Source organism: Xiphias gladius, chromosome 23 (assembly GCF_016859285.1).
Source record: "Xiphias gladius isolate SHS-SW01 ecotype Sanya breed wild chromosome 23, ASM1685928v1, whole genome shotgun sequence".
Taxonomy (NCBI): Eukaryota; Metazoa; Chordata; class Actinopteri; order Istiophoriformes; family Xiphiidae; genus Xiphias; species Xiphias gladius.
This window is the reverse complement of record NC_053422.1, coordinates 14,444,844-14,467,961: the sequence shown is the minus strand read 5'-3', so window position 1 is coordinate 14,467,961 and position 23,118 is coordinate 14,444,844. Positions and strand designations below refer to the sequence as shown.

General features: G+C 41.1%; 1 protein-coding gene across 3 annotated transcripts in view; it reads left to right on the top strand.

Annotated features, from left to right (window-relative positions):
- Positions 1-20,609, top strand: part of ahnak (AHNAK nucleoprotein) — a 35,721-nt gene extending 15,112 nt beyond the window's left edge. Inside the window, exons 6-7 of one of the 3 annotated variants that reach the window (XM_040119297.1) lie at positions 25-3,163; positions 4,229-20,609. In XM_040119297.1, coding sequence (XP_039975231.1) covers positions 25-3,163; positions 4,229-19,722 — 18,633 coding nt within the window. In that variant the 3' untranslated portion in view covers positions 19,723-20,609. Of the gene's footprint in view, positions 1-24; positions 3,178-4,228 lie in introns of all 3 variants that reach the window. The other 2 variants (XM_040119298.1, XM_040119299.1) reach the window with 2 other exon arrangements.
- The last annotated feature ends 2,509 nt before the right edge of the window (positions 20,610-23,118 follow it).

The following is a 23,118-nucleotide window of genomic DNA, read 5'->3' as shown; positions in this document are numbered from 1 at the left end:
TTGCTTGTCTTGTTCTATCAACAGAGTGGGGATGATGAGGACTATAAGAGAATATACACAAAAAAGATCAAACCAAGGCTGAAGTCTGAAGACCTTGCAGAGGGAGTAGATGTTCGCACAGAACGGCACAGCAGCACAAGCAGTGATGGCAGTACAATTACTACCATCACCCGCCGCATCACTACCTACACTGTGGATGTGCCAGGTGGCATAAGTGAACAACTTGAACTTTCAAGCCCAGAGGTCAAGGGGCTAAGGCACGAATCTGGAGATGGCTCTCCTCGTATCAGAATCTCACATGGCAGCCCTTCAGGTAAAGAGGGAGCAGAAGAGGGAGTTTTTGACTCAAGCAATGTCTCTTACACTGGGCCACACATTAGCTCCACAGAGACACGCTGGGGCAGTGGGGGAGTTAAGACCACAACAATTACAAGAGAGGCAGAAAAAGAAAGAGGTACAGGTCTAAGATTTAAAGGGCCAAACTTTGGAATTACAGGTAGTGGCCAGGGAGGGTTTGATATCTCAAGAGGGAGTGGAGAGCAAGGGGATGGAATCATTCAGGTGTCAGAAACAAGCATGACACTGAGAGATAGCACAAACACTGGGAGTAGGCATGTTACAATAGGAGGGTTGGGAGGAGCAGAGGTAAAGTCGACCGGTGAGAATGGAGGGTCAATTAGTCTGTCTTTACCAGGAAAAGGCATGATGTATACTACATCCATGGATAAAACACAGGAAGGAAGTGTTGACACCAGTTTAAGTGAGAGAACAAAGGTGAAGGTATCTGAAATTACCATCAGTCACCCGCAGACAAAGGGATCAGGCAGTATTGATATTCCGAATGTCAGACATGGTGGAGGTTCCATAGATGCTGATATTGAATTGAGAGGTGGCCGGATAGGAGGATCAGCAGTAACATTAGGCAATGTTACCTCAGGATATTCCTCAGGGCCAGGCAAGATTTCAGTGGCAGGTGTGGATGTTAACCTCACAAGTTCAAAGTTGAAAGGTGAAGTTGATGTCAACCTGCCAAGCACAAAGGGAGGAATAAAAGCATCTGGAATAGACACAGAAATTCCTGGCTATGAAACTGAGGGCACTGTGAGCGGCATAAAAATGTCAACAATCAAGATGCCTGGATTTGGAATGAAAGGAATCAAGAAAGAGGGAACTAGTCTTGAGGTTAAACTCAGTGGTGATGCAGATATGTCAGTACCTGTCAAACATGAAGAGGTGCGAACATCAGAACTAGACATGAAAGGGACAGATATGCAAATCAAAGGTTCTAGTGCTAATATTCAAGGGCCAGTTGTGCATGTAAAACTTCCAGAGGCTGACGGTGACTTCACAGCACCTGAAATAAACTCTAGCATTCAACTACCAAAGAGTGATAGCAAATACAAAATGGAGGTGTCTAGGGTTCAAGGGTTATTTGACATTAAAGCACCACAAGCTGTTGGTGAAAGCAGTTATGTAAAAACAAAACGAACCAAAGCTGACATTGATGCTAAAGCATTTAAAGTTGACATTAAAGCACCAGAGGTTGATGGTGGGGGAACTACTGTTAAATCAGGAGGACTAGAATTCGAGATGTCATCCAAAGAAGGACCGACAATGCCAGACTGGGACATCAACCTGAAAGGATCCGAGCTAAAGGGAGATGTGTCAGTTCCAAACATTGAGGGACAAACAACAAAACCAGTTCAAATCAAAGGACCAGAGGTTGATACTGAAATACATAAAGGTGGATCTGAGGTGCCTAAAATCAAAATTCCATCGTTTGGCTTTACAGGACCTAAGGCAGAGGCTCCAGACTTTGATATAAAACTTACCAAACCCAAAATTGATGTCAAAGCCAATGTAGGTGACATTAAAGGATCCAAAGTTAATGTTGAAAGCCCGGATGTAGACATAAAAGCCCCAAAAGGGAAAGATATTGAAATGCCTAAAATCAAAATGCCATCCTTTAGCATTAAAGGTCCGAAAGTGGAGGGTACAGATGTTGATGTAAACCTTCCCAAAGCGAACATTGATGTGAAAGCACCTGAGGTTGACATTAAAGCTCCAGAGATTGACATTGAGGGCCCTGATGCAAAAATCAAGGGTCCTAAAGTCAAGATGCCAACAATAAAAGGACCCAAGATGCCAGATTTTGACATCAAAGTAAAAGGTCCTAAAGTTGAGGGAGATGTGGATGTTTCACTTCCAAAGATTGAAGGAGATATAAAAGCTCCTGAAATTGATATTGAAGGACCAGATGTCGAAATTGAAGGCCATAAGGGTGGATTCAAAATGCCTAAATTTAAAATTCCATCCTTTGGAATAAAAGGTCCAAAAGTAGAAGGCCCAGATGTCGATGTAACACTTCCCAAAGCCAACATTGATGTGAAAGTGCCTGAGGTTGACATTAAAGCTCCAGAGATTGATATTGAAGGACCGAGTGCAAAACTCAAAGGACCCAAACTCAACATGCCAACCATTTCAGGACCAAAAATCTCTATGCCAGATGTGGATTTCAATCTGAAAGGTCCCAAAGTCAAGGGTGATGTGGATGTGTCAGCTCCAAAGATAGAGGGAGAAATAAAAACACCTGAAGTTGACATCAAAGGTCCAGAAATTGATATAGAAGGGCCTAAGGGTGGATTTGAAATGCCTAAAATCAAAATGCCATCATTTGGCTTTAAAGGTCCAAAAGTGGAGGGTCCAGATGTTGATGTAAACCTTCCCAAAGCGAACATTGATGTGAAAGCACCTGAGGTTGACATTAAAGCTCCAGAGATTGACATTGAAGGCCCTGATGCGAAAATCAAGGGACCCAAAGTCAAGATGCCAACAATAAAAGGACCCAAGATGCCGGATTTTGACATCAAAGTAAAATGTCCTAAAGTTGAGGGAGATGTGGATGTTTCACTTCCAAAGATTGAAGGAGAAATAAAAGCCCCTGAAATTGATATTGAAGGACCAGATGTCGAAATTGAAGGCCATAAGGGTGGATTCAAAATGCCTAAATTTAAAATTCCATCCTTTGGAATGAAAGGTCCAAAAGTAGAAGGCCCAGATGTCGATGTAACACTTCCCAAAGCCAACATTGACGTGAAAGCACCTGATGTTGACATCAAATCACCAGAGCTTGATATTGAAGGACCGAGTGCAAAACTCAAAGGACCCAAATTCAACATGCCGTCAATTTCAGGACCGAAACTCTCCATGCCAGATGTGGATTTCAATCTGAAAGGTCCCAAAGTCAAGGGTGATGTGGATGTGTCAGCTCCAAAGATAGAGGGAGAAATAAAAACACCTGAATTTGACATCAGAGGTCCAGAAATTGACATTGAAGGGCCTAAGGGTGGATTTGAAATGCCGAAAATCAAAATGCCATCATTTGGCTTTAAAGGTCCAAAAGTTGAAGGCCCAGATGTTGATGTAAACCTTCCCAAAGCGAACATTGATGTGAAAGCACCTGAGGTTGACATTAAAGCTCCAGACATTGACATTGACATTGAGGGCCCTGACGCAAAAATCAAGGGACCAAAAGTCAAGATGCCAACAATTTCAGGACCGAAACTCTCCATGCCAGATGTGGATTTCAATCTGAAAGGTCCCAAAGTCAAAGGTGATGTGGATGTGTCCGCTCCAAAGATAGAAGGAGAAATAAAAACACCTGAAGTTGACATCAAGGGTCCAGAGCTTGACATTGAAGGGCCTAAGGGTGGATTTGAAATGCCTAAAATCAAAATGCCATCATTTGGCTTTAAAGGTCCAAAAGTGGAGGGTCCAGATATTGATATAAACCTTCCCAAAGCCAACATTGATGTGAAAGCACCTGAGGTTGACATTAAAGCTCCAGAGATTGACATTGAGGGCCCTGATGCAAAAATCAAGGGACCTAAAGTCAAGATGCCAACAATAAAAGGACCAAAAGCCAGCGGATTTTTGACATCCAAAAAAAAAGGTCCTAAATGAGAGAGATGATGTTGTTTTTCACCCAAAGATTGGAAAGAGAAAATAAAGCTCCTGAGGTGAATAGGAAGACCCAGATGTGTTGATTGCCATAAAGGTATTCAAATTCAAAAAAAATAAAATTAAAATCCCATTCCTTGAAAAGAAAAAAAGTAAGAGGCCCAGGATGATGATGTAACACTTCCCAACCAAAACATTGAAGTGAAAGCAAAAAGCATGAATCACCAGACATTGATATTGAGCTGATATAGAAGGACCAGGCTCAAAGGACCCAAATTCAACATGCCAACAATTTCAGGACCAAAACTCTCCATGCCAGATGTGGATTTCAATCTGAAAGGTCCCAAACTCAAAGGTGAAGTGGATGTGTCCGCTCCAAAGATAGAAGGAGAAATAAAAACACCTGAAGTTGACATCAAAGGTCCAGAGCTTGACATTGAAGGGCCTAAGGGTGGATTTGAAATGCCGAAAATCAAAATGCCATCATTTGGCTTTAAAGGTCCAAAAGTGGAGGGTCCAGATGTTGATGTAAACCTTCCCAAAGCCAACATTGATGTGAAAGCACCTGAGGTTGACATTAAAGCTCCAGAGATTGACATTGAGGGCCCTGATGCAAAAATCAAGGGACCCAAAGTCAAGATGCCAACACTAAAGGGACCCAAGATGCCAGATTTTGACATCCAGCTAAAAGGTCCTAAAATTGAGGGAGATGTGGATGTTTCACTTCCAAAGATTGAAGGAGAAATAAAAGCTCCTGAGGTTGATATTGAAGGACCAGATGTCGACATTGAAGGCCATAAAGGTGGATTCAAAATGCCTAAATTTAAAATTCCATCCTTTGGAATGAAAGGTCCAAAAGTAGAAGGCCCAGATGTCGATGTAACACTTCCCAAAGCCAACATTGACGTGAAAGCACCTGACGTTGACATCAAATCACCAGAGCTTGATATTGAAGGACCGAGTGCAAAACTCAAAGGACCCAAATTCAACATGCCAACAATTTCGGGACCGAAACTTTCCATGCCAGATGTGGATTTCAATCTGAAAGGTCCCAAAGTCAAAGGTGATGTGGATGTGTCAGTTCCAAAGATAGAGGGAGAAATACAAACACCTGAAGTCGACATCAAAGGTCCAGAGGTGGACATCGAAGGGTCTAAGGGTGGATTTGAAATGCCTAAAATCAAAATGCCATCATTTGGCTTTAAAGGTCCAAAAGTGGAAGGTCCGGATGTTGATATAAACCTTCCCAAAGCCAACATCGATGTGAAAGCACCTGAGGTTGACATTAAAGCTCCAGAGATTGACATTGAGGGCCCTGATGCAAAAATCAAGGGACCTAAAGTCAAGATGCCAGCAATAAAAGGACCCAAGGTGCCAGATTTTGACATCAAACTAAAGGGTCCTAAAATTGAGGGAGATGTGGATGTTTCACTTCCAAAGATTGAAGGAGAAATAAAAACTCCAGAAGTTGATATTGAAGGACCAGATGTCGACATTGAAGGCCACAAAGGCGGATTCAAAATGCCTAAATTTAAAATTCCATCCTTTGGAATGAAAGGTCCAAAAGTAGAAGGCCCAGATATCGATGTAACACTTCCCAAAGCCAACATTGATGTGAAAGTACCTGATGTTGACATCAAATCACCAGAGCTTGATATTGAAGGACCGAGTGCAAAACTCAAAGGACCCAAACTCAACATGCCAACCATTTCGGGACCGAAACTCTCCATGCCAGATGTGGATTTCAATCTGAAAGGTCCCAAAGTCAAAGGTGAAGTGGATGTGTCCGCTCCAAAGATAGAGGGAGAAATAAAAACACCTGAAATTGACATCAAAGGTCCAGAGCTTGACATCGAAGGGTCTAAGGGTGGATTTGAAATGCCTAAAATCAAAATGCCATCATTTGGCTTTAAAGGTCCAAAAGTGGAGGGTCCAGATATTGATATAAACCTTCCCAATGCCAACATTGATGTGAAAGCACCTGAAGTTGACATTAAAGCTCCAGAGATTGACATTGAGGGCCCCGATGCAAAAATCAAGGGACCAAAAGTCAAGATGCCAACAATGAAAGGACCCAAGGTCCCAGATTTTGACATCAAAGTAAAAGGTCCTAAAGTTGCGGGAGATCTGGATGTTTCACTTCCAAAGATTGAAGGAGAAATAATAGCCCCTGAAGTTGATATTGAAGGACCAGATGTCGACATTGAAGGCCATAAAGGTGGATTCAAAATGCCTAAATTTAAAATTCCATCCTTTGGAATGAAAGGTCCAAAAGTAGAAGGCCCAGATGTCGATGTAACACTTCCCAAAGCCAACATTGACGTGAAAGCACCTGACGTTGACATCAAATCACCAGAGCTTGATATTGAAGGACCGAGTGCAAAACTCAAAGGACCCAAATTCAACATGCCAACAATTTCAGGACCAAAACTCTCCATGCCAGATGTGGATTTAAATCTGAAAGGTCCCAAACTCAAAGGTGATGTGTCAGCTCCAAAGATAGAGGGAGAAATAAAAACACCTGAAGTTGACATCAGAGGTCCAGAAATTGACATTGAAGGGCCTAAGGGTGGATTTGAAATGCCTAAGATCAAAATGCCATCATTTGGCTTTAAAGGTCCAAAAGTGGAGGGTCCAGATGTTGATATAAACCTTCCCAAAGCCAACATTGATGTGAAAGCACCTGAGGTTGAAATTAAAGCTCCAGAGATTGACATTGAGGGCCCTGACGCAAAAATCAAGGGACCCAAAGTCAAGATGCCAACAATTTCAGGACCAAAACTCTCCATGCCAGAAGTGGATTTCAATCTGAAAGGTCCCAAAGTCAAGGGTGATGTGGATGTGTCAATTCCAAAGATTGAAGGAAACATAGCAGCACCCAAAGTGGACATTAAAGTTCCGGACATTGACATTGAAGGAACAAAAGGCGGAATTGAAATACCTAAAATCAAAATTCCATCCTTTGGAATAAAAAGTCCAAAAGTAGAAGGCCCAGATGTTGACGTAACCCTTCCCAAAGCCAACATTGATGTGAAAGCGCCTGACGTTGACATCAAATCACCAGAGCTTGATATTGAAGGACCGAGTGCAAAACTCAAAGGACCCAAATTCAACATGCCGACAATTTCAGGACCGAAACTCTCCATGCCAGATGTGGATTTCAGTGTAAAAGGTCCAAAAGTCAAGGCTGATGTGGATTTGCCAGCTCCAAAGATAGAGGGAGAAATAAAAACACCTGAAATTGACATCAAAGGCCCTAACCTTGATTTTGAATCTCCAGCAGGAGAATTTACTGGGCCAAAGATGAAGTTACCAAAAATATCTGGACCTAAAATGTCATTGCCAGATCACATCAACCTTAAGGGGCCAAAGTTGAAGGGTGATGTGAAAGGAGATGTTCAACTGCCAAAAGCTGAACTTCAGGGACCAGATGTTACAGTTGATGTTCCAGAAATTAGCACAAAGAAAACAAAATTTAAAATGCCAAAGTTTGGATTTAAGGGTCCAAAGATAAAGGCCCCAGAAACTGATGTGAAACTGGGTCAAGGGGATATCAGTATCAAGGGAAAAACTGGTAGCTCAGAAGGTCTTGATGTTGACCTAGGATTGCCTGGTCCAAAGACTAAAGGATCCAAATTCAAGATGCCAAAATTTGGTTTCAAAGGCCCAAAGGCTGAATTGCCAGAAGTTGATGTTAATCTTCCCAAAGCTGATATGAACATTGAAGGACCAGATGTTAACATTGAGAATCTTGATGGCAAAATCAAAGGAACAAAACTGAAAATGCCAGAGGTTGACTTTGAGAGTCCTAGTGGCAAGATCAAAGGACCCAAATTCAACATGCCAACCATTTCAGGACCAAAAATTTCTATGCCAGATGTGGATTTCAATCTAAAAGGTCCCGAACTCAAAGGTGGTGTGGATGTGTCAGTTCCAAAGATTAAAGGAGACATAAAAGCACCTGAAGTTGAAATCAAAGTTCCAGAGGTTGACATTGAAGGTCCTAAAGGTGGATTTGAGATGCCTAAAATCAAAATGCCATCATTTGGCATCAAAGGTCCAAAAGTGGAGGGTCCAGATGTTGATATTAATCTCCCCAAAGCAAACATTGATTTTAAGGGACCTAAAGTTGACATTAAAGGGCCGGAAGTTGATGCTGATGGTTCTGATGCAAAACTGAAAGGCCCGAAAATCAAACTGCCATCAATATCAGGACCCAAGCTTCCAGATTGGGATATCAATCTGAAAAGACCCAATCTAAAGGGAGATGTGAGTGTGGTAGGTCCCAATATTGAGGGAGATATAGAAGCTCCTAAAGTAGACATTGAAGTACCAGAAGTTGACTTGGAGAGTCCTAGTGGCAAGATCAAGGGACCCAAATTCAAAATGCCAATTATCTCAGGGCCAAAAATCTCTATGCCAGATGTGGATTTCAATCTGAAAGGTCCCAAACTCAAAGGTGATGTGGATGTGTCAGCTCCAAAGATTGAAGGAGACATAAAAGCACCTGATGTTGACATCAAAGGTCCAGAGGTTGATATCGAAGGTCCTAAAGGTGGATTTGACATGCCCAAAATCAAAATGCCATCATTTGGCTTTAAAGGTCCAAATGTGGAGGGTCCAGATGTTGATATAAAACTTCCCAAGGCTAATATTGATGTTAACCCACCCGAAGTTGACATTAAAGGATCAGGAGTTGATGTTGAAGGTCCTGATGTAAAACTCAAAGGACCAAGAATCAAACTGCCATCACTATCAGGACCCAGGATGCCAGATTGGGACATTAGTCTGCAAGGGCCCAAAATGAAGGGAGATGTCGACGTGTCAGTTCCAAAGATCGAGGGTGATATGAAAGCTCCCAAGCTGGAAATTGAAGGGCCAGATGTTGACCTTGAGGGACACAAAGGAGGATTTAAAATGCCTAAATTCAAAATGCCATCCTTTGGGGTGAAAGGTCCAAATGTAGAAGGGCCTGAAGTTGATGTCAACCTCCCAAAAGCTGATATTGATATTAAAGCCCCTGAATTGGATATCAAAGGACCAGAAATTGACTTTGAGAGTCCTAGTGGCAAGATCAAAGGACCCAAATTCCACATGCCAACCATTTCAGGGCCAAAAATCTCTATGCCAGATGTGGATTTTAATCTGAAAAGTCCCAAACTCAAAGGTGATGTGGACGCGTCAGCCCCAAAGATTGAAGGAGACATAAAAGGACCTGAAATTGACATTAAATGTCCAGAGGTTGATATCGAAGGTCCTAGAGGTGGTTTTGAGATGCCTAAAATCAAAATGCCATCATTTGGCTTTAAAGGTCCAAAACTGGAGGGTCCAGATATTGACATAAACCTCCCCAAAGCAAACATTGATGTAAAGGCACCTAAAGTTGACATTAAAGGGCCGGAATTTGACGTTGAAGGTCCCGATGCAAAACTCAAAGGGCCCAAAATCAAACTGCCATCAATATCAGGTCCCACAATGCCAGATTGGGACATTAGTCTGAAAGGGCCCAAAATGAAGGGAGATGTCGACGTGTCAGTTCCAAAGATCGAGGGTGATATAAAAGCTCCCAAGCTGGACATTGAAGGACCAGATGTTGACATTGAAGGCCACAAAGGAGGATTTAAAATGCCTAAATTCAAAATGCCATCCTTTGGGGGGAAAGGTCCGAAACTTGAAGGGCCAGAAGTTGATGTCAGCCTCCCGAAAGCTGATATTGATATTAAAGCCCCTGAATTGGATATCAAAGGACCAGAAGTTGACTTTGAGAGTCCTAGTGGCAAGATCAAAGGACCCAAATTCAACATGCCAACAATTTCAGGACCAAAAATCTCCATGCCAGATGTGGATTTCAATATGAAAGGTCCCAAACTCAAAGGTGATGTGGACGTGTCAGCTCCAAAGATTGAAGGAGACATAAAAGGACCTGAAATTGATATCAAATGTCCAGAGGTTGACATTGAAGGTCCTAAAGGTGGATTTGAGATGCCTAAAATCAAAATGCCATCATTTGGCATCAAAGGTCCAAAAGTGGAGGGTCCAGATGTTGATATTAATCTCCCCAAAGCAAACATTGATGTTAAGGCACCTGAAGTTGACATTAAAGGGCCGGAAGTTGATGTTGAATGCCCTGATGCAAAACTCAAAGGGCCCAAAATCAAACTGCCATCAATATCAGGACCCAAGCTTCCAGATTGGGACATTAGTCTGAAAGGGCCCAAAATGAAGGGCGATGTTGATGTGTCAGTTCCGAAGATTGAGGGTGATATAAAAGCTCCTGACGTTGACATTGAAGGACCAGATTTTGACATTGAAGGCCACAAAGGAGGATTTAAAATGCCTAAATTCAAAATGCCATCCTTTGGGGGGAAAGGTCCGAATGTAGAATTGCCAGAGGTTGAAGTCAACCTCCCAAAAACTGATATTGATATTAAAGCCCCTGAATTGGATATCAAAGGACCAGAAGTTGACTTTGAGAGTCCTAGTGGCAAGATCAAAGGACCCAAATTCAACATGCCAACCATTTCAGGACCGAAAATCTCTATGCCAGATGTGGATTTCAATCTGAAAGGTCCCAAACTAAAAGGTGATATGGATGCGTCAGGTCCAAAGATTGAAGGAGACATAAGAGCACCTGAAGTTGATATCAAAGGTCCAGAGGTTGAAATTGAGGGATCGAAGGGTGGTTTTGAGATGCCTAAAATCAAAATGCCATCATTTGGCTTTAAAGGTCCAAATGTGGAGGGTCCAGATATTGATATTAATCTCCCCAAAGCAAACATTGATTTTAAGTCACCTGAAATTGATTTGAAAGGGCCCGAAGTTGATGTTGAATGCCCTGATGCAAAACTCAAAGGACCCAAATTTAAGCTTCCCTCCATATCAGGTCCCACAATGCCAGATTGGGACATTAGTCTGAAAGGACCAAAATTAAAGGGAGACGTAGATATGTCAGTTCCAAAGATCGAGGGTGATATAAAAGCTCCCAAGCTGGACATTGAAGGACCAGATGTTGACATTGAAGGCCACAAAGGAGGATTTAAAATGCCTAAATTCAAAATGCCATCCTTTGGGGGGAAAGGTCCAAAACTTGAAGGGCCAGAAGTTGATGTCAGCCTCCCAAAAGCTGATATTGATATTAAAGCCCCTGAATTGGATATCAAAGGACCAGAAGTTGACTTTGAGAGTCCTAGTGGCAAGATCAAAGGACCCAAATTCAACATGCCAACCATTTCAGGACCGAAAATCTCCATGCCAGATGTGGATTTCAATATGAAAGGTCCCAAACTCAAAGGTGATATGGATGTGTCAGGTCCAAAGATTGAAGGAGACATAAAAGGACCTGAAGTTGATATCAAAGGTCCTGAGGTTGATATTGAGGGATCAAAGGGTGGTTTTGAGATGCCTAAAATTAAGATGCCATCATTTGGCTTTAAAGGTCCAAAACTGGAGGGTCCAGATGTTGATATTAATCTCCCAAAAGCAAACATTGATTTTAAGTCACCTGAAATTGATTTGAAAGGGCCGGAAGTTGATATTGAATGCCCTGATGCAAAACTCAAAGGACCCAAATTTAAGCTTCCCTCCATATCAGGTCCCACAATGCCAGATTGGGACATTAGTCTGAAAGGGCCCAAAATGAAGGGAGATGTTGATGTGTCAGTTCCAAAGATCGAGGGTGATATAAAAGCTCCTAAGCTGGACATTGAAGGACCAGATGTTGACATTGAAGGCCACAAAGGAGGATTTAAAATGCCTAAATTCAAAATGCCATCCTTTGGGGGGAAAGGTCCAAAACTTGAAGGGCCAGAAGTTGATGTCAGCCTCCCGAAAGCTGATATTGATATTAAAGCCCCTGAATTGGATATCAAAGGACCAGAAGTTGACTTTGAGAGTCCTAGTGGCAAGATCAAAGGACCCAAATTCAACATGCCAACCATTTCAGGACCGAAAATCTCCATGCCAGATGTGGATTTCAATATGAAAGGTCCCAAACTCAAAGGTGATATGGATGTGTCAGGTCCAAAGATTGAAGGAGACATAAAAGCACCTGAAGTTGATATCAAAGGTCCAGAGGTTGATATTGAGGGATCGAAGGGTGGTTTTGAGATGCCTAAAATCAAAATGCCATCATTTGGCTTTAAAGGTCCAAAACTGGAGGGTCCAGATGTTGATATTAATCTCCCAAAAGCAAACGTTGATTTTAAGTCACCTGAAATTGATTTGAAAGGGCCGGAAGTTGATATTGAATGCCCTGATGCAAAACTCAAAGGACCCAAATTTAAGCTTCCCTCCATATCAGGTCCCACAATGCCAGATTGGGACATTAGTCTGAAAGGGCCCAAAATGAAGGGGGATGTCGACGTGTCAGTTCCAAAGATCGAGGGTGATATAAAAGCTCCCAAGATGGACATTGAAGGACCAGATATTGACATTGAAGGCCACAAAGGAGGATTTAAAATGCCTAAATTCAAAATGCCATCCTTTGGGGGGAAAGGTCCAAAACTTGAAGGGCCAGAAGTTGATGTAAACCTCCCGAAAGCAGATATTGATATTAAAGCCCCTGAATTGGATATCAAAGGACCAGAAGTTGACTTTGAGAGTCCTAGTGGCAAGATCAAAGGACCCAAATTCCACATGCCAACCATTTCAGGACCGAAAATCTCTATGCCAGATGTGGATTTCAATATGAAAGGTCCCAAACTCAAAGGTGACGTGGATGTGTCAGGTCCAAAGATTGAAGGAGACATAAAAGCACCTGAAGTTGATATCAAAGGTCCAGAGGTTGATATCGAGGGATCGAAGGGTGGTTTTGAGATGCCTAAAATCAAAATGCCATCATTTGGCTTTAAAGGTCCAAAAGTGGAGGGTCCAGATGTTGATATTAATCTCCCCAAAGCAAACATTGATTTTAAATCACCTGAAATTGATTTGAAAGGGCCCGAAGTTGATGTTGAATGCCCTGATGCAAAACTCAAAGGACCCAAATTTAAGCTTCCCTCCATATCAGGTCCCACAATGCCAGATTGGGACATTAGTCTGAAAGGGCCCAAAATGAAGGGAGATGTTGATGTGTCAGTTCCAAAGATCGAGGGTGATATAAAAGCTCCCACGCTGGACATTGAAGGACCAGATGTTGACATTGAAGGCCACAAAGGAGGATTTAAAATGCCTAAATTCAAAATGCCATCCTTTGGGGGGAAAGGTCCAAAACTTGAAGGGCCAGAAGTTGATGTCAGCCTCCCGAAAGCTGATATTGATATTAAAGCCCCTGAATTGGATATCAAAGGACCAGAAGTTGACTTTGAGAGTCCTAGTGGCAAGATCAAAGGACCCAAATTCAACATGCCAACCATTTCAGGACCAAAAATCTCCATGCCAGATGTGGATTTCAATATGAAAGGTCCCAAACTCAAAGGTGATATGGATGTGTCAGGTCCAAAGATTGAAGGAGACATAAAAGGACCTGAAGTTGATATCAAAGGTCCAGAGGTTGATATTGAGGGATCGAAGGGTGGTTTTGAGATGCCTAAAATCAAAATGCCATCATTTGGCTTTAAAGGTCCAAAACTGGAGGGTCCAGATGTTGATATTAATCTCCCAAAAGCAAACATTGATTTTAAGTCACCTGACATTGATTTGAAAGGGCCGGAAGTTGATGTTGATTGCCCTGATGCAAAACTCAAAGGACCCAAATTTAAGCTTCCCTCCATATCAGGTCCCACAATGCCAGATTGGGACATTAGTCTGAAAGGGCCCAAAATGAAGGGAGATGTTGATGTGTCAGTTCCAAAGATCGAGGGTGACATAAAAGCTCCCAAGCTGGACATTGAAGGACCAGATGTTGACATTGAAGGCCACAAAGGAGGATTTAAAATGCCTAAATTCAAAATGCCATCCTTTGGGGGGAAAGGTCCGAAACTTGAAGGGCCAGAAGTTGATGTCAGCCTCCCGAAAGCTGATATTGATATTAAAGCCCCTGAATTGGATATCAAAGGACCAGAAGTTGACTTTGAGAGTCCTAGTGGCAAGATCAAAGGACCCAAATTCCACATGCCAACCATTTCAGGACCGAAAATCTCCATGCCAGATGTGGATTTCAATCTGAAAGGTCCCAAACTCAAAGGTGATATGGATGTGTCAGGTCCAAAGATTGAAGGAGACATAAAAGCACCTGAAGTTGATATCAAATGTCCAGAGGTTGAAATCGAGGGATCTAAAGGTGGATTTGAGATGCCTAAAATCAAAATGCCATCATTTGGCTTTAAAGGTCCAAAAGTGGAGGGTCCAGATGTTGATATTAATCTCCCAAAAGCAAACATTGATTTTAAATCACCTGAAATTGATTTGAAAGGGCCCGAAGTTGATGTTGAATGCCCTGATGCAAAACTCAAAGGACCCAAATTTAAGCTTCCCTCCATATCAGGTCCCACAATGCCAGATTGGGACATTAGTCTGAAAGGGCCTAAAATGAAGGGGGATGTCGACGTGTCAGTTCCAAAGATCGAGGGTGATATAAAAGCTCCCAAGCTGGACATTGAAGGACCAGATGTTGACATTGAAGGCCACAAAGGAGGATTTAAAATGCCTAAATTCAAAATGCCATCCTTTGGGGGGAAAGGTCCAAAACTTGAAGGGCCAGAAGTTGATGTCAGCCTCCCGAAAGCTGATATTGATATTAAAGCCCCTGAATTGGATATCAAAGGACCAGAAGTTGACTTTGAGAGTCCTAGTGGCAAGATCAAAGGACCCAAATTCCACATGCCAACCATTTCAGGACCGAAAATCTCTATGCCAGATGTGGATTTCAATCTGAAAGGTCCCAAACTCAAAGGTGATGTGGACGTGTCAGCTCCAAAGATTGAAGGAGACATAAAAGCACCTGAAGTTGATATCAAAGGTCCTGAGGTTGATATCGAGGGATCAAAGGGTGGTTTTGAGATGCCTAAAATTAAGATGCCATCATTTGGCTTTAAAGGTCCAAAACTGGAGGGTCCAGATGTTGATATCAATCTCCCAAAAGCAAACATTGATTTTAAATCACCTGAAATTGATTTGAAAGGGCCCGAAGTTGATGTTGAATGCCCCGATGCAAAACTCAAAGGACCCAAATTTAAGCTTCCCTCCATATCAGGTCCCACAATGCCAGATTGGGACATTAGTCTGAAAGGGCCCAAAATGAAGGGGGATGTCGACGTGTCAGTTCCAAAGATCGAGGGTGATATAAAAGCTCCCAAGCTGGACATTGAAGGACCAGATGTTGACATTGAAGGCCACAAAGGAGGATTTAAAATGCCTAAATTCAAAATGCCATCCTTTGGGGGGAAAGGTCCAAAACTTGAAGGGCCAGAAGTTGATGTCAGCCTCCCGAAAGCTGATATTGATATTAAAGCCCCTGAATTGGATATCAAAGGACCAGAAGTTGACTTTGACAGTCCTAGTGGCAAGATCAAAGGACCCAAATTCCACATGCCAACCATTTCAGGACCGAAAATCTCTATGCCAGATGTGGATTTCAATCTGAAAGGTCCCACACTCAAAGGTGATGTGGACGTGTCAGCTCCAAAGATTGAAGGAGACATAAAAGCACCTGAAGTTGATATCAAAGGTCCTGAGGTTGATATCGAGGGATCAAAGGGTGGTTTTGAGATGCCTAAAATTAAGATGCCATCATTTGGCTTTAAAGGTCCAAAACTGGAGGGTCCAGATGTTGATATTAATCTCCCAAAAGCAAACATTGATTTTAAGTCACCTGAAATTGATTTGAAAGGGCCGGAAGTTGATGTTGAATGCCCTGATGCAAAACTCAAAGGACCCAAATTTAAGCTTCCCTCCATATCAGGTCCCACAATGCCAGATTGGGACATTAGTCTGAAAGGGCCTAAAATGAAGGGGGATGTCGACGTGTCAGTTCCAAAGATCGAGGGTGATATAAAAGCTCCTAAGCTGGACATTGAAGGACCAGATGTTGACATTGAAGGCCACAAAGGAGGATTTAAAATGCCTAAATTCAAAATGCCATCCTTTGGGGGGAAAGGTCCAAAACTTGAAGGGCCAGAAGTTGATGTCAGCCTCCCGAAAGCTGATATTGATATTAAAGCCCCTGAATTGGATATCAAAGGACCAGAAGTTGACTTTGAGAGTCCTAGTGGCAAGATCAAAGGACCCAAATTCCACATGCCAACCATTTCAGGACCAAAAATCTCCATGCCAGATGTGGATTTCAATATGAAAGGTCCCAAACTCAAAGGTGATATGGATGTGTCAGGTCCAAAGATTGAAGGAGACATAAGAGCACCTCAAATTGACATTAAATGTCCAGAGGTTGATATTGAAGGTCCTAAAGGTGGATTTGAGATGCCTAAAATCAAAATGCCATCATTTGGCATCAAAGGTCCAAAACTGGAGGGTCCAGATGTTGACATAAACCTCCCAAAAGCTAACATTGATGTTAAAGGACCTAAAGTTGACATTAAAGGGCCGGAAGTTGACGTTGAAGGTCCTGATGCAAAACTCAAAGGACCCAAATTTAAGCTTCCCTCCATATCAGGTCCCACAATGCCAGATTGGGACATTAGTCTGAAAGGGCCTAAAATGAAGGGGGATGTCGACGTGTCAGTTCCAAAGATCGAGGGTGACATAAAAGCTCCTAAGCTGGACATTGAAGGACCAGATGTTGACATCGAAGGTCACAAAGGAGGATTTAAAATGCCTAAATTCAAAATGCCATCCTTTGGAGTAAAAGGCCCAAATGTGGAAGGGCCAGAAGTTGATGTCAGCCTCCCAAAAGCTGATATTAATATTAAAGCTCCTGAATTGGATATTAAAGGACCAGAAGTTGACTTTGAGAGTCCTAGTGGCAAGATCAAAGGACCCAAATTCAACACACCAACCATTTCAGGACCGAAAATCTCTATGCCAGATGTGGATTTCAATATGAAAGGTCCCACACTCAAAGGTGATGTGGATGTGTCAGGTCCAAAGATTGAAGGAGACATAAAAGCACCTGAAGTTGACTTCAAAGGTCCAAAGGTTGATATCGAAGGTCCTAAAGGTGGATTTGAGATGCCCAAAATCAAAATGCCATCATTTGGCATCAAAGGTCCAAGACTGGAGGGTCCAGATGTTGACATAAATCTCCCAAAAGCTAACGTTGACGTTAAGGGACCTAAAGTTGACATTAAAGGGCCGGAATTTGATGTTGAAGGTCCCGATGCAAAACTCAAAGGACCCAAATTTAAGCTTCCCTCCATATCAGGTCCCACAATGCCAGATTGGGACATTAGTCTGAAAGGGCCCAAAATGAAGGGAGATGTCGATGTGTCAGTTCCAAAGATCGAGGGTGATATAAAAGCTCCCAAGCTAGACATTGAAGGACCAGATGTTGACATTGAAGGCCACAAAGGAGGATTTAAAATGCCTAAATTCAAAATGCCATCCTTTGGAGTAAAAGTTCCAAATGTTGAAGGGCCAGAAGTTGATGTCAGCCTCCCGAAAGCTGATATTGATATTAAAGCCCCTGAATTAGATATCAAAGGACCAGAAGTTGACTTTGAGAGTCCTAGTGGCAAGGTCAAAGGACCCAAATTCAACATGCCAACCATTTCAGGACCAAAAATTTCCATGCCAGATGTGGATTTCAATCTGAAAGTTCCCAAAGTCAAAGGTGATGTGGATGTGTCAGTACCAACATTTGAAGGAGACATAAAAGCCCCTGAAGTTGACATCAAAGGTCCAGGTTTTGATATCGAAGGGCCAAAAGGTGGATTTGAAATGCCTAAAGTCAAAATGCCATCACTGAACATTAAAGGTCCAAAAGTGGAGGGTCCAGATGTTGATGTAAACCTTCCCAAAGCTGACATTGATCTGAAAGCACCTGATATTGACATCAAATCTCCAGAAATTGACATTGAAGGCACTGACTCAAAAATCAAAGGATCCAAAGTTAAGATTTCAACCATAAAAGGACCAAAGATGCCAGATTTTGATATTGATATTGGAGGACCCAAACTCAAAGGTCATGTGGATTTGTCAGCTCCAAAGACTGAAGGAGACATAAAAATACCTGCCATTGACATCAAAGGTCCAGAGTTTGACGTTGAAGGACTTAAGGGTGGAGTCGAAATGCCTAAAGTTAAAATTCCATCAATGAACATTAAAGGTCCAAAATTTAAGGGTCCAGGCATTGACATAAACCTTCCCAAATCTAACATCGATTTTATAGCACCTGATCTTGATATAAACCCTAAGGGGCCTAAAATCAAAGGAGAGATTGATGCTTCATTGCCCAAATTGGAAGGAGATATCAAAGGTGCAAATGCTAACATTAAAGTACCAACCATCACTATGGAAGGAGTAAAGACAGGTGTTACGTTTCCTAAGTTCAAAGGTCCTAAGTTTGGAATGAAATCCTCAGACGTGGAGGGCCCTGAGTCCATGGTTAAGACACCCATGTTCAGTGTAGGAGTAAAAGGTTCCAAAACAGAAGTCAGTCTCCCAGATACTGAAGCGAGTCTGGACGCCCCTGATATTGACATCAATGTAAAGGGGAAAAAGGGTAAATTTAAGCTTCCTAAAGTGAAAGGAAAGGCTAAAAAAACTGATCTTGACATAGAAACACCAGCAGTAGACCTGGATGTAGACACACCCAATATCCATGTCAAAGGAACAAAGACAAAGAAGCCTCTTTTTGGTAAGCTTCATTTTCCTGATGTGGAATTAGACATCAAATCACCAAAAGTGAAGGGCGATGGATCTTTATCAGCGGGACTGAAATCCCCTGACATAGATTTGCCCTCTGCTAGCCTGAACACCAGTATTGAGGGTTCTGGTATTGACAGTTCAAATGTTAGTTTGGAAGGGTCAGATGTGAAATTAAAGAGTCCTAATGTTAAAATGCTAAATGTGAAAGGTGGAGCAGACATTGATGCAAGTATTTCAGGGCGCAGTGCAAGTGGTGATCTTCAATACCCAGAGGGTTCAGTAACATTTCCCAAAATCAAGGTACCCAAATTTGGTATTGCTCTGCCTCAGCTGGAAGGCCAAGATGGGGGCAGAAATGTTGAATCAGAACTTTCAGCTAGTGGAGGAATAAACATACAGTCTCCATCTGTTAGTTGCCAAGCCGGTTCACAAAATATTGAGGTTCCCAGTCCAGAACTGAGGCACAGTGAAGGCAAGGTAAAGGTAAAGATGTCAAAATTATTTGGCAAATCAAAAGCAAAGGGCAGTAGTGCAGGTGACCTTCGGGGACCAGAGGTAGAATTAACTACTAGTGGAAAGGGCAGTAAGGTGTCTAAAGACCTAAGTGTACACACTGGGGAACTGATGGGTGGAAACTTAGAACTAGAGGGTGATCCTGGACTCAGTGTGTCAACTAAAGGCAAGTCAGCCTCACTGGATCTATTCAAGAAGTCAAGGCATCGGTCTTCTTCTCTGAGTGATGAAGGGGGGCTTGCAGTCAGTTCTCCTTCAGCTCACCTAGAAGCTGAGGGTGGCGACATTTCATTAGACCTAGGAGGAAGCAAAGTCAAAGGAAAGAAAGGCAAGCTGAAGTTTGGCACCTTTGGAGGTTTTGGTTCAAAGTCAAAGGGCTCATATGAAGTGACACTTGGTGAGGACAGTGAAGCAGGAGCAGAGGGAAGTGCAAGTGTTTCTCTACCCTCTAAAAAGTCGAGATTGTCTTCATCCTCAAGTAGTGACAGTGGTTCAAAAGGTGGTTTTAGGTTCCCAAGAGTTGAACTATCTGTTTCACCAAAAAAATGATTAATTATGAAACAACTTAAACTCTCTCATGTACAATGAAATACATTCCCCTAATATGGTAAATCCTTTAAACTTTATCTCTTTGAAACCTAAGGGGACATACACAATCATCTCAATCAGTTAATCACCAGTAATTCTTTTTTTTTTTATCAATTAGACAGGAGTGCATGAGATTGTTTAAAATCCCTTCAAACTGTAAATAAGATTAATTTGTATTGTAATAATAAATATTGTGTTTTTTTGTACATAGTCCAGATTTATTGAAAATATGCCATTTACCAAATATTCATCAATAGTTTATTACAGGGTCTGTCAGTTTGTCCTATTTCATTCTATTAAATGAATGTTTTTAATGAACGGGTGTCGTATATTTGTATCCAGGGGTCTATTGCACAGAACAGATAGCTACAATAATTATTTTGAAGGAAATGTTGTTTATACACCAGACACAAATATAAACAGTTACCACTTTTTATGTATGAGATGATTTCATTTTCAAGCTTTGATCTTATATAATCAGTGCAGAAGCATATATATGCAACATAGAGCTGGCCCTGTATAACACATTCTAAAGAGTGATGGTGTTGTATATACCCTAATTGCAAAGACAATCCTTGTTTGGAAACTATGAACTCTCTAAAATGCTGTCAGTACTTTTCTGTTCATTTTTAAGAAAATTTATTCAACCTTAAATTCTATGCCTTTTACCGAAAATATGCATTTCTCTTAATTTGTTTTAAACATGTTTTGCTTCCTAATCCTGTGTCATTTTCATTCTTATCTGTTTAATGATCCTCTGTTATTTCCTTTGTCACTCTCTCTTTGTACACACCTCTTATGATTACGTAAAAACACTGTCACAAATAAACAGTCACCTTTTGATGTCATTTATTTGCAAACAAAATCTGAGTTGATAGAGAGTTGCATAGTTTTGATAAGATATGATGGCAACAGAACATGATTCTTTGGGTCTATTCTTTTGTGTGCATTCTGCCAAATAAACTGAATAAAAACATTTATAGAATTTATAATGTTTCTTAAATCAGGATTTGCCAGTTTCTTAATCACATTATATGATGTGATATGATATGATATGATACGATATTATAAGATGATATGGGCTATAATTAAATTTGTCTGTATCTAGTTCCACATTACAGTAATTTTATCCAAGTATTCATTTTCCATTAAAATCCATCATGTCGTTCAACTACATTACCTTGAAAAGTTTACCATATGTCTAAGGCCATTATGCTCTCACATGTATTTCAGTGAAAACTTTATGCAGTGGTGAAGGAGGCACTTCAATTATTACTCATTTTATGTTTATTTTTTATACTTATATTTTGATGAAGATATACCTGTTAGGAATCATCCATCAATTCATCTGATTTGTTCACCACTGATGCAGAGACATAACAGCTAATAGTGGATGAAGGGATACATTAAATCTAGTTAAAAGTTCAGTGAACAGTGGGCTGTAACACTCCATTTCCAAAACATAAAGATATATTCTCTCAGTGTACATTCATATACTATGGCATACAATAGGGTTGCAGCTGAAATGGAACATTACTATAATGAGTGGAATCAGGTTTATTTAAAGATGTTGGGGACACCCCTTTAAGAGTATATTCCTATTAAACTAAACTGAATATGAAATAAGTAGTAGTAAGCAGTAAGTAGTTTTATTTTGTTTTGGTGTTTGCCTTAATTGATGTGAGGAAATGCAAACTAATGAAGCATTTATGTATGGACTATCAGTGAAAGAATGGCTCATATAAAAGGCATTTGGGCAGTTAAAACTATCCTGCATATCTACTGCACATTGGTAAAATAACAGGTTGCAAAGGTTAAAAAAAGAAATGCTTAAATAAACATAACCAGAAACAAGAAATGTGTTTTGCTATAAAAACTTCTGGGATGTAACTGACATGGTAACAGGGCACTTAACCAAAAAAACAAAACAAACAAACAACAACCCCCTCCTAAAATCAGCATTTCACCTAATCCAAAAACTCAAAAAACAAAACAAACATACAAAAACAACAAATATCTGTGACATCACTTGGTGGTTTCTGAAAGGACTTATGAAGCCTGAATTTGGCAATTTTTCCTTCCTTTGTCATCTTTGTGGTAAAGCAGCTAGTACCATGTAGCGCTTGGTTTAGATGTAAAAATACCAACAACACCAAAAAATAAGTAGGCCTGTGCCTACTTAACATGTTTACAGTTTAACTTACCTTTTGTAGTATGTCATGTCACTATCAGGCCACCAAGTGATCTTCTGCTTCAATGTGCATCCACACATTCTAAGGGAATTAAATGGCAACAACAAGATTAGTATGTATTGAGTTCAAAAACCTTTTTTTTTATTTATTTATTTATTTATCACATGAACTTTCCCATATGTACAAACCTTGTTTAAGGGTAGGACATTGCCAGGATTGGATAGGATAGCCAAATAAATACATCTTTTTTCTAAACACTCCTATGGTGTACATTCAATGCACACTTTGCAATATGCAGGGTGCTGTATTTCAGTACGAATGCTGCTAATGTACATTTCCATATACATTTCAATTAACAGTTATTCTTTTGGTAGCAGCTTTTATCCAAAGCGACTTACAAGTGGCTGTAGCCACTGCTGTTACCAAAAGTGGCCACCGCTGCTGCCAAAATGGGGGGACGGTTAGTGGTGGAAATATCCCTTATGCACGCTCATTCGTTGGCCATTCTTTGTATCAACTGTGGACCAAAAAGAGCACTTGAAGGTGGAGGACGAAGCTCTTCCTGTCCACTCTGTCTGGAGGACCAGCTGTTTTTCACCGAGATGGGGAATGCGTCACTTCCCATAATTGCTAAGTCTTTGTTGTTGCATGCTCCTGCTAAAATTAATATCAAGAGGGAATTTGCATTAGGATTTTTATGTACAGTGTAGGGCTTAGCTTTGTTTTGGTGATTTTGGTAATTGCTAGTTTCTTTGCTTATGCAGCTGTTATCTACCTAGCTATGTGAAGTACTGCTATAGGTAGGTATTCTTCACGTTTTCTCCACAAACACAGTATATTTGGTTACGATTTTTAAATCATTCAGAATCTAATGGGTTTATCTATAAGTTTGCTTCATTATTCTTAGTTCTTCACATTATAGACATTTAACTACTTTTTGCCATTAAGCACATATCTATGTACTGATTGTCCCCCTCAATGTCATGACACTTAATTTGATAATAAAACATTGTCTCCTTCAAGCCATTATTATTAGCATGCATACATTAATAGTTACCTGCTGCCTGTAACATGCAGCATATCAAGTGGATTAAATGTACAAAAATCTACCTAAATCTGTCTAAATCCTGTCTAAACCTGGTGACAAAGATCAAAACCTAGATGC